This window comes from Mustelus asterias, chromosome 6, assembly GCF_964213995.1.
Source record: "Mustelus asterias chromosome 6, sMusAst1.hap1.1, whole genome shotgun sequence".
Taxonomy (NCBI): Eukaryota; Metazoa; Chordata; class Chondrichthyes; order Carcharhiniformes; family Triakidae; genus Mustelus; species Mustelus asterias.
The window spans coordinates 60,981,045-60,998,010 of record NC_135806.1 but is presented as its reverse complement, the minus strand read 5'-3'; the positions used below and the strand labels follow the sequence as shown (position 1 = coordinate 60,998,010).

Sequence of the window (16,966 nt, the reverse complement as noted above, 5' to 3'; positions counted from 1 at the left end):
CTCGAGGGGTATGGGAGGAGTTCTATTTTGGGTATTTAATAGGGGTTTCCTATTAAATATCTCCTCAACCTATAGAGAAAAAGTCTCGGCTGAGTACTGGTTTTGAGCATCAAATGCCCAATGAACAGGCTTTGTTCCTTTACTAATGGTGCTCATTTGGGCGAGAATCCATTAAGTCTTGGTGCTGCTGTTAGTCTGAATGTTCATCTCTTGCTGATAGAGGCATGTTGTAAAGGGAAGGAGGATCAAACAATAAAGGGCCATGATGGTCGGACAAAAATTTCACACACACTAGAAGCCTCAATGTACTGGCCATGACTTACAAGGCACCATACTTACAGTTACAGACTAAGTAAAAGTATTGATAGTGTCTATGCTACTGGAGGTAAGCCTGACAGAGTTATAACACTTGGGTGTATTTACCCTAATCAAGACCTTTGTTGTGAATGCACAGTCTTGTCTGAGGGAATGCTCAGCTACCTGTGAACCTCCGGGATGTTATTCAGTAGCAAGGGGTGTCTTGGGGTTGTCATGTCTTGACTTAGAGCAGGCCAGAAGCTTGAAACCGGATTCCTGGCTTGGAGTTGGAGGGAGACTATTCAAGGGGAATTCGCAATGACATTTCAATTGTATTGATCGACAGATACAAGGAAAAGAATGCAGGCTACAAGCGATGCTGCTTTGTTGTTAGCTGTGATTCAAATGAAGAGAAGAAGGGCCCATCACTGGTACAGGTCAGCGAAGAACATTTGCCTGAGCAGCAAGAGGTAGCAGGACTGCAGGAAGTCCCAAAGGCACCCAAGGAGGGGCAAAATCCACTGAGATGTGTGGCACAACCAAAGGTATATAGAAATTGCAGCTCATACATGGAGACGAGCAGAAGACAGTATCACAGGCTTCTTTGCCTGTCTAGGGATGTGATAGATCACATTTACTACCTTCTCCATGGAGAATCTTTCGTGCAAGAACTTGGAGGGCATTTCATGTCATTGGCTTTTAAGGTGAGTGCTGCCATGCTCAGCACTTTTGTGAGCAGGTCATCCAGGGCTCCACTGGGGGACCTTTGTGGAATATCACAGTAGTTGGTACACAAATGCATAAGGAAGGTGAGGGATGTCCTTTTCAATCAAGCTCACCATTGGGTCTCGTTCTGGATAGATGAAGCAGCCCAGGGTACCAAAACTGTGGGATTCTCCGCAATCTCAGGTTTCCTACAAGTGCAGGACACCATCAACTGCACACATGTGTCCTTGAGAGCTCCTTGGCAGTAGCCTGGGCAGATGGCCTCCCTGACAACTCTGCCTGGATGTTCCCCTGCTTGTCTCTGCATCTCCAACATTTCTCTCAGGCTCGTCATTGGACTCGGTCTCAGCTGTCACTACCTCCACCATCTGGACCCTGTCTGTGAGCTGACCATCAGATTGTAAACCTAAGCCTACTCTTGAACTAGGTCCCATTGAGTGCCTATATCTGCACTGGTGGAGGGTGCAGGTGAACATAGTGACGGTTCTTCCTCCAAGAATAATTCTGCCTCATCCCCAGAGGGGTATAGGGGCTGGGACTGAGCCACTCCACGCTCACACATTAAATAGAAGGATAGAGAAAAGGACAATTTATGGTACAAGTACCACAAGGAAGAACTGAATATTTGTTCATGAGAGTTCCAAAGTAAGCAAGTCTTCCATGTAAGCATTCAATGGTTGGTTGCATTGGCAGATTTACAATTTGTGGGGCCTTGTGCTCATCTTCATTTCTGCATCTCCCCCAGCAACCTCACACCCCCTCCTGACCCCACTCGCCCTCACTGTACAGAACATAATCGGTTTACCTCTTCCCTACTGTGCTTCAGTCACCACCCTCACTCCCGCAGTCAAGAGTGTACTTCCTAGCCACCCACCTTGCCTCTGTCAAGTCTCACCCACGCGCATTCTGCCCATAATGAACTATTTTATTCTAATGTGAGTCTTTCTCTAAGAATTAATTAACAGAATGAGATAATAATATCCACAAAATCTTAATCCACTGCAGAGCTCTGTAATGAGTCAAGCATCATTTTATGTTAAAAGCTTTTTTGTAATTATCATAAATGAATCAATCATTTGAAGTTCTATAATTTGGAGACATTTAATTTTTAAAAACGCACCTTTTGTGTTTACAGGACAGCAGGTATTAAATTGAATTACATGATTTAATCAGAAATTTGATTCAATGTTTTACAAAGTATATATAACGTATGATTAATGAGGAATCATATGTAGTTAATATTTTTACTGAGCAAATAAAATAATTTGTTATTTTTGTGTATTGTTTCACCATGCATTGCCATGACACCTTAATATATTGGTCACCGGCATTACAATTTAATCTGAAAATTAATCTCGTTGCCATCTGTCTCCTTCGGTGTCAAATTCTTATTAGTTACAGAGTGCAGCAGCTGCTAATTCACCTGGGGCTCATGAATCCTTTAAAAGTTGAGCACCTGATTCATGTTTATTGTTTATTAAAACTCATGGTGGGCTCCAAGGTTCTTGGATGATGCCCTGGAGGCTTCAGTAGAAAAGGAAAGATGTTCTGTGTCCACACGACACCAGGAGACCCACAGGACAGAATTAATAGTGTGAGCAGAGAGCCAAGGAGGTCACTGCCAGAATTCAAGACCTGAGGACAGTACTACAATAAGTTTATTGACCAACGTGGGTGGTCAAAGTCAGCGAATGTATCTTCAATTGCTGGACCCTAATAATAGCATAAGCCACAGACACTGCTCAGTTCATCACAGCCCTGTTGTTCACCTACCAACAATCTCGATCAATCAGGACTCCTACATCATCAGCTCCTGCCTGGAAGGAGTGAAACTCATAAAAGTTATCTTCAGAGCCTGTGGCTGCAGCAGGTCGATAGATTTCAGTGAAGACACCTTTACTAAAGCATAGATGTTTGACACAATGTTTCTCATCGAGGTTCAGGCAGGAGCATTGTTCACTGATTACCCTGGGCAGAAACAGCCTTTTGCTAAGAGCCCTTCTCCACATCCAACTCTTCTCTCTCCCAACAGCTTGATCTGCTCTCTGTGCCCTGTGTTCATTCTCCAAGTTGTGCTGTACTCCAGGGGAATGCCTGCAAGTGTGCCCAAATCTGGGAGCAAAAGATTTGTGAAGGAGTCTTGAAGTCAGTAAAAGCTCCTTGAGCACTGTCACATCACTCCATGTAGACTTTTGCAACTTTTAAGTAATTATAGAAAGCACCAAACTGTTGTAGAATTTTGAAGCAATACCAAAAGAAAACAATCTGCAACAAAGCTGTATGTAGTTGAGCATGAATTTAAATAGTGTTTCTAGATGATGAGGCAGGTGATTTGCTGCGAACATTTATTCAGTGATCCAAACTTAAGGTGGGGGAGGCATTAGCTGAAACCATGAGATCCGAACTGGCACCGCTTGTGTTGAATCAGTGTTGTACATGTTATGTCTATTCTACAAACTCCTGGCAGCCATTCACTGCACTCGCTGTCACCAATATGTAATCTGGCACAACTCACCCCAAAAGTGCATGCGTGTTCACAGGTACTTTCTTATACACCAAATGCCACTGGTAGCTCCCAATGATCCAAATTTTACCCCAATAGAATCTTACAGCACAAAAGTTGACCATTTGGAACCTCATGATTGTACCGGTTCTTTGAAAGGGCTACCCAGTAATCATCATTCCCTTGTTTCTTGCTCATTGCCTTGCAAGTTTCTCCTTTTCAAATATATATCTAATTCTACTTCAAAAGTTATGACCGAAAGCTGTGTCCACTATCTTTCAGCCTGTGCATCCCAGAAATTCAAAAGTCACTGTGTAAAAAAAAGATTAGTTACCTCTGGATATTTTGCAAACCATCTTATCTCTGTGTTCTGTGGTTGTTGACCCTCTTTCCAGTGGAAACAGTTTCAGGCATCAGGCAGAATCTTATGGCCACCACCTAGAGAGCCTCATGCATTGCCTCTTTTTGAGAACGCTCTGGCATCTTGTGATGAGCCTTCCCCTGGGAGCAAGGACCCTGGGGCAGTGGTCCTGCTCACGAGCTGTTGGTCAATCAGTGGCTGGCAGCTCTCCGGTACTGAGCAGCACCACCGGGAAGGTGGTGGATAGCCCATCTTGCACACAATTGAGGCCTCAGATCAAGTTGAGACCCAGGCACAGACAGAAAGGGGTTGTCCGGCTAGTGATCAATACTTGTGGTGGGCCAGCAGCAAGAGCTGGGGAATCAGCTGGGTTTCAGAGGGCCCTTCTTCCTGTTGCTAGATGCCACTTGTGTCTTTGAACTAGGGACCTCCTGGCAGCCTCCAGGCAACCACACCAGAGTTTGCTTGTCATGCTCCCCTGCTACTGGGTTAACACCAGCGGTGGCAGGATGAGGCCCCTAGTTGGTGTTAATTATCCATTAAATGCCTCATTGATAATAGGGCAGGAAAACCATCATAGTCCGTCCTGCCATGGACATCATTGGAATGGAGGTGGGTCTCCACCCATCACTTGCCCACCTGATTAAATGCCCTTCCACCACCAGGCTCCCCATAGGGGAGGCCACAGGTTTCTGCCCATCGACTCTAATAAAACCCCTCAGAATTTTGAATCCTTCTATCAAATCTCCTCTAATCTCTGCTTCAAGGAGAACACAGCAATTCATAACAAAATTACTCTGTGAAATGCCTCTTCAACCTCTGATACTAGAACTCTGAACTAAAAACTGAAAGTTCTGAAAATACTTCAGCCAATGACCTTTCATTAGAATTTTCCATCAGGATTATTTTAGAAGTATCTCATTTCTGTGATAATAATAGCCCCAACTATTAAGATTATCCAATCAACTCAATTGTCATTCTTTGCCATCTTTGCAAATATAGCCCTCTTGACATCTGCAACCAGCATTAAATTCTTGACAACTTTGGCTTGTTTGGTCAAATGAATTCAATGATATTGTGGTCACTGTTCATTTTGCAATATACAGATCCGGGCTTGAAAGCATCCTTGTGAAATGGCTCGTTTTCTCCCTACTCTAACTTTCATGGCTTCCTGCTCAGTGGGCCAAGATTGTATTATGCCATCTAATTTATGCCTCAAACAATAGCTGCTGTTATGAAGTATGAATGGGAGCTGAAAAAAAACTTAAATTTATGCTGTCATCTGGAATTTTTCTTCAAAGATTCCAAGTACAATAGTTTTGAAATTGATAAGTCAGATTTTTCATTAGACTTTATTGAGAGCCTGATTTGTCAATCCATTGAAACCCTACAGTGCAGAGAGAGCTATTTGGCCCATCAAGTCTGCCAAATCTCCAAAAGAGCATCTTATCCAGGCCCCCCTATCCCTGGAAACCTCACGCATTTCTGATGGCCAATCCATCTATCCTGCATATGTTTGGACTGAGAGAGAAAACTGGAGCACCCAGAGGAAAGCCACGCAGACGTGGGGAGAATGTGCAAACACCACCCAGACAGTTACTCAAGGCTGGAATCGAACCCAGGTCCCCAGCGCTGTGAGGCAGCAGTACTAACCACTGTGCCACAGTGCCAATAAACAGTTTAGATGATCAGTATATCACGACATATTCTAGTATCACTTTGTTTTAATATTCTGGCATGTAATTCACACTGACAGCTAAATAATGGCAGAATACTTTTTGTAAATAGTACTGCAGCACAGAAACGCAAGATATCTGACAATTAAAGCACTCACAATTAAGAGTTTATCGATCAATTAAAACAGTCAGATATTACTCTACCAGTCAAGGCAATCAAATAGCGGAAAACACAAAATATTGATTTGTATATCATTATCTGTCTTTCAAACATGTTAGAATTGTAATGCAAAATGAGCAATACCAAAGTGGCATATCATTTTCTACCCTGTCCAATTTTCTTGTCCATTTACATTAATGAAAGAGAAAATCAGGCAGAATGTAACATGGGCTGAGGATTTGCTATTGCCCCTTTGTTGCTACAGGCAAAGATCAATGACGTTCCCGCAATTCATCCAAAAATAGCATCATACAAAAGCTTATTTCTTATTTCCTGGCTCCTAGCACTTTGTTGCATCTGATTAATGGAGAAAAGGAACATCTGTTATCAAAGCTGTGGTTGAAACAATGCAGCAACATTGTTTGATCAGAATTTATAAAACACTTGGATCCTTTTATACTGAAAGTCAAAGGTCACAATGAAGCCAAAATCCATGTAAACATTTTGCCATTTGTTATGAATCAGTCAAATAAGAATTACCATTAGGCCAACAGAACAATCTAAATGCTTAGATGTATGATCATATCCGTCCCTGTAAGATCCAACCTAAGCTTTCCATTTGTGACTCTCCCCAACCTATTACAAATGACAATATTTGTGTACAGAGAGTCTGATGTATTCACACAACGTCTGACATACTTATCCACATACAAGTTGCATATGTGTAGGCAACTCCCCACATCAAAAACAGAAGAAAATGTCATAAAGCTTTGTTATTGAGAGCAACAGAAAATATGAGTCGGCTCCACCTGTCAATTTTCAAAGCATTGGCTCTGTAAACATTTTCTCCTCCGTCTCTCCTAAATGTAGTTATCTGTGTTGGAACATAGTTCCATAGGCACCTTCAGACTTCACTGAGATGGTCATTTTTCATAATTGGGAGTCTGGACAATTAGCCTTAGGTGTTCATTTGTAACAGGCGCCTCCAGAGTGGAAAGATTTTACACATCATAGGGAGACTCCCCAAACTTTGCCCTGTAATCATACCAAAATCAAAGCAGAAATCAAAAGTAATCGACGACAGTGTTCTAATGTTGCGTGTTAGTACCATCAGTGTCACAGATGCCACTAGAGCCCGGGAAAGGGGAGTGCAGACGATGAAAAATAAAATACTGTGCATTTCAAAATTCACTTTTGAATTTTAAGCCAGCATATAAATAGCAGCCTTATTTTTCAATATGCCCTAAAATAGAATCATAGAAACCCTACAGTGCAGAAGGAGGCCATTCGGCCCATCGAGTCTGCACCGACCACAATCCCACCCAGGCCCTACCCCCACATATTTACCCGCTAATCCCTCTAACCTACACATCCCAGGACTCTAAGGAGCAATTTTTAACCTGGCCAATCAACCTAACCCGCACATCTTTGGACTGTGGGAGGAAACCGGAGCACCCGGAGGAAACCCACGCAGACACGAGGAGAATGTGCAAACTCCACACAGACAGTGACCCGAGCCGGGAATCGAACCCGGGACCCTGGAGCTGTGAAGCAGCAATGCTAACCACTGTGCTACCGTGCCACACAATTCTGATGACATGCTGTGTTGATGCACCAGAGGCTTGAGAATCTTGGGCCTCATGAAAATGAATGTAAGAAACTAAAAACAAAGGTTGATGTAAAACAAGTTTTTACTATACCCAACTTACACTAGGTTATCCCAGATAGACCATACATTCACAGTATACAACTCAACTTGTATGACAGCTTCTGGGGCAAGGGGAAACAATCCAGTTCTTGAGTTAAGGCTGTACTGAGATTTCATACCTTGTATCATTCTCTGAAAAATTCAGAACAATTCAATGTACTTTTTTTCTGAGCTGCTGGTACATGTCTGATTGACAAATCATTGGGATAATGTCATTAGCATAAAAAGAGCAGATGTCATTTATAGTACATTGTGAGTTGGCATCAGAGAAATCAGAATGGTAAGATTTTATGAGCTACAGAGTTGAAATATTTTGTAAATGTATTGATTTCTTTGTAGCCACTTTCCTAGCATCAATTGGTCTGTGATTAACTACCCTTAGAGAATCAGCATTAGGCCTCCAATTTCATCATAGCAACTGTCATTCTGCCTACTGTATGCAGGTGTAATGAAAGAAGTACAAAACCTACATTTATACAGCACCTTTCACCATGCCCCAAATCATTTTCCAGCCAATTCGGTACTTTTGAATTGTAGACACTGGGACTAATGTAGACAATGTTATCCCCCACTCAACCATTACCACCAAGGCAGGGGATCATCCGTGCAAATGATAAGATGAAGCATTTGCAATGGTCTTCAGCCAGAAGTGCCAAATGGATGATTAATTTTGGCCTCCTCTGGAGGCTCCCAGCATTATAGATGGCAGTCTTCAGCTAATTTGATTCACCCCATGTCAAATCAAGAAATGGCTGAAGGCAGTGGAAATTGCAAAGGTTATGTATGGCCTCTTAAAAGTTGTTTCACACAAAGACACTCTAACTCTTCTCATTGACAATGAAGACCTATGTTGTTCAATCATTACACTTTGTTGGTCAGAAGTCATTTGATCTTTCTATCCTATAAAAATGCTGATAAAATAGAATCTACTTACACCTCCTGACTGAGATAATTATATTGAATAATATCATGCATCCAGGTAGGAGAAAGTTTTTGACTTCTACAGAATGGAAAAGATCTTGTGCAACTTATCTAGGTTAAAAGTATTGAATTTTTCCCCCAACAATATGGGCGGCACGGTAGCACAGTGGTTAGCACTGCTGCTTCACAGTTCCAGGGACCTGGGTTCGATTCCTGGCTTGGGTCACTGTCTGTGTGGTGTTTGCATATTCTCCTCGTGTCTGCGTGAGTTTCCTCCCACAGTCCAAAGATGTGCGGGTTAGGTTGATTGGCCATGCTAAAATTGTCCTGAGATGCATAGGTTAGAGGGATTAGTGGGTAAATATGTGGGGATATGGGGGTAGGGCCTGGGTGGGATTGTGGTCGATGCAGACTCGATGGGCCGAATGGCCTCTTTCTGTACTGTAGGGTTTCTATGATTCTATGAATAAATTTAGTGTTGGCATATCCATAGGTGCAATGTGCAGAAATTGTTAATGAGGGTTTATGCAACCACCAGAATCAGTGTTGTCATTTCCACAGTGTTATAAAATAAGCACTGGGATATTTTCCTGTCAAATTAATAACATTGCAGGATGCTGTTGATGTAAAATTTGTATTCACTGTTTGTTCAATAGTCGCGGTGGGATCACTTATAGAGTGTATACATACTAACACAGCATTATATTGTTGCTGCTCTTAATATTAATGACCCATGCTGCATCTATATCTGACAGTATTTGTAACCAGATGCCAACAACTGATGTTATCATTTTACTAATATCTTTCTCTGACTGGTGAATTGATTGGTGAATTTGAAAAGGGGGAACAATATCATGCATGATTGAAGGATCATTCCGAGGGAATTTAGGGGATAGGGGATTTTCACAGTAACTTCATTACAGTGCGAATGTAAGCCTACTTATGACTAATAAATAAACTTTACTGTACTTTAAGGAAAGTTAAAGAGGTGTGAGGGGGTGGTGCGGGGAGGGTGGGGGTGGTGGGGAGGTGCGTGGAATAAGATGCCCAGAAACAGGTGAGGCATCAGGGCCAATGATTTCTCTCCCTTATCCTGGCTGCCATCAAAAGGTTAATGCTATTCTCTGGCCTGTGCATGGCACTGCTTGTTGAGCCAGAGAACAGGCCCTTGCTGTCAGCAATGTTTTCTTTGTTCCTCCAGCGAACTGTGAACACTGGACAATGGGATCTAACAGGAGCTAACTGTGTTCAGTGTTTAATTGGAAAAAAATGATGGGAGCACAGCAAAGGTGATGAGCTGAATTTTGGTGGGGCCCCAAAGCTGAGAAAGATGGCAGGGGGCAGCCCAAAAATATCGGCACCACGTGGCATGTTAGTTTCAAGACTCCAATCTTGGTGCAAACAATAACCATCGGGCAGAGGGGGGGGGGGGGGGGGTGGGTGGCAGGAACCCTGCTCTCCTCCCATCTGAGGTCAATTAAAACTGTTAAGAGCTTGAAAGATCTTTTAAAAGGACACATGATTACCCATGCGTTCAGAAACAAATCATCTGAAGGAGTTAGGTAGAGTCATGAGCCAGTCATGGGCACCCCAAGGAATCACTCTGACTCCATCAGAGAAATCAGCAGGCAAAGGAGGATTGGGCACTTGGTAAGGAGGCACCTTTGTTGTGCCCAGGTGGTAGGGAACATGGGCACTTTGCATTGAGGTTTTGAACGGGCTCAACACCTCCATCATCATGAACCACAAGAGCAAAAGGCATTGTTGCCAAGGACAATTAGGCAGCCACTTGCCCAGAAGGAAGGCTGCAGCTGGCAATGGGACACAACTGTCAGATTTTGAGCCCCATCTTACAGGAAGTACAGAACCCTTGACATCAGGAGTGCATGGGAGAGGAAAGAGGGGCAGGATACCAAGAGAGGCCAAACCCTCATCACGCAATCTACTGCTAAAGATGGAGCTACTAGGCAATGACTGAGATACAGTGCTGCAGGTGATTGGGACGCTCTGGGCAGCCTGTGACCATGTCATCTAAGACCTTGCAGTACAGCACAGTACGTCCTGTCCTGACATTGCCCATTAAAATCATGTGCACTTATGCTTCTTTGCTTCTGGCATCTTCCAGGGACAACTGCAGACTTTAGTAGAATACCAAAAATGTCTGCATATCACTACATTTTGCTGGTCATTAATGTCCACTTTGTCATAGTTGGACAGCACGTTTGTTTAATAGATACAACCTTGCAGTGATAGAGGGCACTGGGCTTCACCTCCATTGCTGGGCTCCCCCAGCTGCAGGTTATCATCAACTAAACTGATTTTTAAAAAAGATCTTTCACAGTATTTAGGTATCATTGGCTAGGCCCACATTTATTGCCTATCGTTGAGAAGGTAGTAGTGAGTGATCTGCTTGAACTGTTGCAGCCCATGTTGTAGGTACACCCACAGTGCTGTTAGGGAGGGATTTCCAGGATTTTGACCTAGCAACAGTGAAGGATCAGCGATATAATTCGAAGTCAGTGTGTGATTTGGAGGGGAACTTTCAGGTGATGGTCTTCCCATGCATCTGCTGCCTTTGTGGTAGATGTCATCAGTTTGGAAGGTGCTATTAAGGTATCTGGAGACCAACCACTGAGATCCATCAACAGAAAAGGTTTCTACTACCTCAATGTCCAACTGGTCTGTGGCCAAAACAAGAGTTTCCTCATGTGGCGGCACTTTGGTACAGTGTTTAGCACTGCTGCCTCATAGTGCCAGGGACCCCGGTTCAATTCTGGCTTTGGGTGACTGTGTGGAGTTTGCACATTCTCCCCGTGTCTGCATGAATTTCCTTCGGCTGCTCCAGTTTTCTCCCACACTCCAAAGATGTGCGGGTTAGGTGGTTTGGCCATGCAAATTGCTCCTTCGTGTCAGGGAGATTAACAGGGTAAATAAGTGGGTTATAAGGAAAGGGCTTGGGTGGGGTTGTTGTCGGTGCAGGCTCAATAGGGTAAATGGCCTCCTTATGCACTGTAGGGGTTCTATGAGTCAAGGAGAGCACAGTAAAAGATAAGATGAAGCATTTGCAACAATCTTAAGCCAGAAGTGCCGAGTGGATGATCCATTTCAGTCTCCTCTGGAGGTCCCCAGCATCACAGTTGCCAGTATTCAGCCCATTTGATTGCACTTGCTTGGCAATAACCTGCTCACTGACGGTCAGGTTGGGTTCCACCAGCTCCTGACTGCATTACAGCCTTGGTTCGAACATGGACAAAAGAGTTGACCACGAGAGGTGAGCTGAGAGTGACTGCCCCTGAACCGAGTGACTTACTAGGCCATTGCAGTGGGCAGTTAAGAGTCAACCACATTGCTGTCACATGTGGCCAGACCAGGTAATGATGGCAGATTTCTTTCCCTTCCCTAAAAGACATTAATGAACCAGATGGGGTTTTATAGGAATCAATAATAGTTTAATGGTCACCATTTCTGATTTATATTTTGGATATATTAATTGAATTTAAATTCCAACAGCTGCATGGTTGGACTTGAACCCTGGATCTCAACATTACTAGTCCAGTGACTTTACCACTACACCACCATCGCCCCCTAATTCAAAGTCTCAAAGTGGCTCACATATTGATGACTTTGGAATGCATTCGGATTTCAGTTTAACGTCTTGGAGTCCATATAATCCATCTAAAACCTTGCAATAGTATTTAGAATGTTTGCTGGAACATCCTGATGTGGTTTTAAGAATTCCTGAGATAAGTAAAGCACACAGGAATTGTTTTGATATCCGTCCCTAAAACATAATTTGCAGTTCTAGAGGATTTCTAACCTGATCTCAAAAAATATATTAACAATGTCCTTAAATATTTATTATGTAGCAAGAATTAAGTATTACCTTTCATTTTTCTTTTAGATACACCCACACTTTTGCTACAGTGGGAGAACTTCTATATTTATTTGGGGGCTCAACAGTAGAGAATTTATATTATAAGGATATCCATGTGCTTGATACAGGTACTTCATTTAATATTGTTTTTATCTATTAAAGGTTTGTTTATTTGCACCAGGTAGTATATTCATGGTATAATATTCCTTTCTTAAAGTTAGTGAAACCACTATCACTTCTGTAAGCTGTATGAAACATAACACTTCCATTTATTGTTGAGAGGTTCCTAGCGGTACCTGTCACACACAAATGTACAAAAATATGTAGACTTTACTGCCCAAACAGGATATTTGGTCTAAGCACCATGACAGCATTCACTCTCCATCTGAGCTAACTGATTAGAAATGGAATAAAACCACCTTCCTCCCCACCTCACTAGTTGAAGGCTGCATCATGGTTTAGAATGTATTCTGAATCCTTTGATGTATTAATGTACTGCGTTGTGATACACTTCCAACTAACATTATCTTCTTAGAGAATCATTCAATCCATTGATCATATGGTGGCTCTTTTGAGAAGCAATCCAGTCAGTCCCACTCACCTACTCTTTTCCACATCCTTACAATCTAGATTATAGGCTGAAATCTCCCATCCTCGTTCGTGGCTGGGATTTTCCAGTGCCGCTGAAAGTTAATGGAGTTTTAGCAGGAACACTAAATTTTCTGTTCTCACAACGGGTCCCACCATGGATGAGACGAGAGAATCCCGCTCATATATTTGAGGCCCAGAGTGAGCTTAACCCCCACATGCAAATGTCCTGCAATTTTTAAATGCAGGGTTCCTTTGACTAATTTTCTGTCAGGTTCCCACTGACAGGCAGACTGATTCGAAAGCTGGCAGCCTCTCGGATGGCCGCCTGCTTCACAAGACTGCAGCTGACGAAAGCTGGTAGGTGTAGTGGGTATGTGAGAGAAATCCTGGGGGTAAGGTGGTCCCTGATCTCAGGGTGGGTCTGATGGCATGGTGGGAGTGGTGGAGACCAATGGTGTTCAGGGGTCTGGTCACAGGGGTGTAGTGGTGGTTGTGGGAGGCAGAACACTGGTGTGGAGATCTGACTTTGGTTGGGGGGAGCAAACAGTTCATGAGTTAGATGGTGATTTTGTGTGTAGTCACAACAAGCAGTTCTGTAAAGGCATTTATCTCATGGATTCAACCATTCACACCCTTTGCCCTTGCTGTGTTTCCCAAGGGCTGGGAAACCTGGCCAACATGAGTTAAAATTGGAATGACTGTTAAAATGAAGGTAGGTAGCCTCAATATAAAATATAAATGACCAATCCTTTCCCCTTGAGTGGCATGGTCACCTGTTCTTCATCCTGCCACTGTTAAAGCTGTATGTGGATTGGTTTGAGGTGGGCTGGGTTCTTGTTTCAGGTTTTCTCCATTTTAAACTCATATATGACATGCCCATAATCCACCCGTCTTGGGGATGAAAAGTTCAGTCCAGAGTGTCAAGTCATTGACCTCTGATCAGAACTGGTCTTTTATTTAACCTCCTCCTCTCACCCTTCCCCAGCCTCCATACTTGCTTAAAAGCTGTTACAGCTCTCACTTTTCTCAGTGTTGATGGAAGGTCAATGACCTGAAATGTTGGTGTTTGGAAGGTGGAGGGGGAAAGGGCATGGGGGAGCAGGAAAATTACAAAACAATGTGTCTGATTTGTGCGCTCCCACTTCTGGCCACTTTTCCTGGATCAGGTTGGAGAAGGAGTCTGGAATCCCTGTAACTGAGAGGTAGAAAAGCAATTGATAACATTAAGGAGGCAGTTGGGAGGAATTTTCCTTGTGGGAACATGCTGTTGTAGGCACTGTATGTGGCTAGTCCAGTTAAGATTCTGGTCAATGGTGGCCATGGAATGTTGATGTTGAGGGATTTGATGATGGTAATACCATTGAATGGCATGAGAACGTGGTTAGACTCACTCTTGTTGAAGTGATCATTGTTTGGCACTTGACCCGTGTGAATATTACTTGCTGTGGAGATGCCGGCATTGGACTGGGGTAAACACAGTAAGAGTTTTAACAACACCAGGTTAAAGTCCAACAGGTTTATTTGGTAGCAAATGCCATTAGCTTTCGGAGCGCTGCTCCTTCGTCAGATGGAGTGGATATCTGCTCTCAAACAGGGCATACAGAGACACAAAATCAAGTTACAGAATACTGATTAGAATGCGAATCTCTACAGCCAACCAGGTCTTAAAGATACAGACAATATGAGTGGAGGGAGCATTAAGCACAGGTTAAAGAGATGTGTATTGTCTCCAGACAGGACAGCCAGTGAGATTCTGCAAGTCCAGGAGGCAAGCTGTGGGGTTACTGATAGTGTGACATAAACCCAAGATCCCGGTTTAGGCCATCCTCATGTGTGCGGAACTTGGCTATCAGTTTCTGCTCAGCGACTCTGCGCTGTCGTGTGTCGTGAAGGCCGCCTTGGAGAACACTTACCCGAAGATCAGAGGCTGAATGCCCGTGACCGCTGAAGTGCTCCCCCACAGGAAGAGAACAGTCTTGCCTGGTGATTGTCGAGCGGTGTTCATGGGCTGAATGGCCTCCTTCTGCACTGTAGAGATTCTATGATAACCGTATCTGCAGTAAGCATTTGCAATTTACACAACTTTGACTCAAAGTTGCTGAGCTGGAGTCTGAGTTGCAGACATTGCGGGGCATCAGGGAGGGGGAGAGTTACCTGGACATTTGTTCCACAAAGCTGTCACACCCATTAGGTTGGGCAAAACTCTAAAGTTGGTCACTGATCAGGGACATGAAGGTGGCTGCAAGTCAGACAGGTACAGGGAATCAACATGTAATGATGGATGAGCCTCAGCCCCTGACTTTGTCCAGCAGGATGAGTTGCTTGCTCCATGTGTGGATGAGGAGAGGGATTGCACATGAATGAGTGGATTGGTTATGGCACCATGGTGAAGGATGCAATTCAAGTATGGGGAGTGAAGGGGAATATGATAGTGATAGGATACACTACAGTCATAGATATTGTTCTCTGCAGTTGCGGCTGGTAGCTCTGTAGGTTGTGTTTCCTGCTCACTGTTAGGGTTAGACAGGAGCTTTGTGGTGGAAAGGGGAGGGATCCAATTGTCGTGATCGGTGTGGGAACCAACAACATAGATAGAACCAGGAATGTTGTTCTGCTAAGAGTTGGGGTCCAAATTAAAACTCAGAACGTCAAAGGTAATCAACTCTGGATTGTTAACTGAGCCATATGCCAACTGGCATAGGGTAAAACAGAATAGAGAATTAAACATGCGGTTCAAAGAGCAGTGTGGGAAGAAAGGGTTTAGATTCAGGGAGCACTGGCATCAGTATTCAGGAAAGAGTGAGCTATTCCATTGGGGTGGGCTTCACTTGTACTGGGCTGGGATTACTGTCCTGGCCAATTATATAACTAGGTCTGTAGCAGAGCTTCAAACAATTGGGAGGAGCTGGGGACGACGCTTACAATGTTGTGAAAAGCAGTAGCGAGTTTGAGGGGCAGAAGATCCATCTCCAGCCAATGACTGTGGAGAATAGCCAGTATCTGCAGGGATGAGTTTACCTCCGAGTCTGGCGAGTGGCAGGCCAGGAAACCCACCACACAAAAATCCTGGCTACAGAAACGAAAAGACTGACATCACTTAAGAACCCATTAGATGTTGTAATAGGTCTTTGGCATCAGTATGCATGGACAAATTAAAATTGACTAAATGCTGTTCTGTAATCATTATAATTATCTTGTGATCTCTATCAACGAGCTCACATAGACATGATAGTCTGATTGGCTTGCTGGGTTACATATGTCTCTGTAGCATCTGATGTACAATAATTGTATTTTCACTCATTAGCCGATAAATACCATTCCATTGTTTCAGTATCATTGACTTGGAGCCAATGTGAGGTCAAAGGTGAAGGACCATCTGGAAGGGGATGCCATACCTTCACATCACACCATGATAAGGTAGATTTAAAGTTGTACTGTATTGTGCTTTTCTGTATATTTAGCTCCCTTGTTAAAAATGTTTTAAATTACAGTAATAATATTGTTAAATACAGGATATCTATGTATTTGGTGGATCTTATGATCAAGGGGAAAGCATAACAACATTAAATGATGTTGTGAAATTGAGCCTTGGTAAGTGCCTTGTTGGTATTATTTTTTGAATATTTAGAGTAAATATAATCCAAATGCATGGGAAATTGTCTTGATAAACAACATAATTAGAGTGAAAACTGTAATCCAGGAAGCATGCCTTGTGCAGCTGTTCAGGGTGCTACTATGTTATTGAAAGAAAAAGTATTTTAATGGATTGAACTGTTTGAAGGCAGCCTACTTGGTGCTTCATGTTCAGTGCTAGAATGTAATGTCGTGAAGTGATAGCAAAATAATTTACTCCATTGATTCCACATGCGGAAGATTCATGATTTCACTTAAATTGCTAAGGGAAAATGGTGCTGAATGCTGCAAGGCTATTCCACAGAGGGTGGTGGGGGACGAGGAAAGTAGAACATTTATATATGATTTAGGGGATCCCTGTACCCACACAGCAGGAGATGGCCGTCCAGCAGGGTGACCACCCCGTCTGCGATGCAGTGGCAGCCCTGGTCAGTGCAAGTGCACTCCAGAAGAGGAAGGGGCAGCAAGTGTTGGAAGAAGATGAATAATCTTTTTCGCTCAGCCAGGGTAAGTGAA

The 16,966-nt window shown here is 43.3% G+C and overlaps 1 protein-coding gene across 1 annotated transcript in view; it reads left to right on the top strand.

The window, feature by feature from the left end:
- LOC144494663 (uncharacterized) overlaps nt 1-16,966 on the top strand; it is a 112,888-nt gene that overhangs the window by 39,058 nt on the left and 56,864 nt on the right. Inside the window, exons 9-13 of the mRNA XM_078213866.1 lie at nt 644-842; nt 2,159-2,166; nt 12,254-12,354; nt 16,122-16,234; nt 16,330-16,408. Of these exons, the coding sequence (XP_078069992.1) occupies nt 644-842; nt 2,159-2,166; nt 12,254-12,354; nt 16,122-16,234; nt 16,330-16,408 (500 nt within the window). The remainder of the gene's footprint in view (nt 1-643; nt 843-2,158; nt 2,167-12,253; nt 12,355-16,121; nt 16,235-16,329; nt 16,409-16,966) is intronic.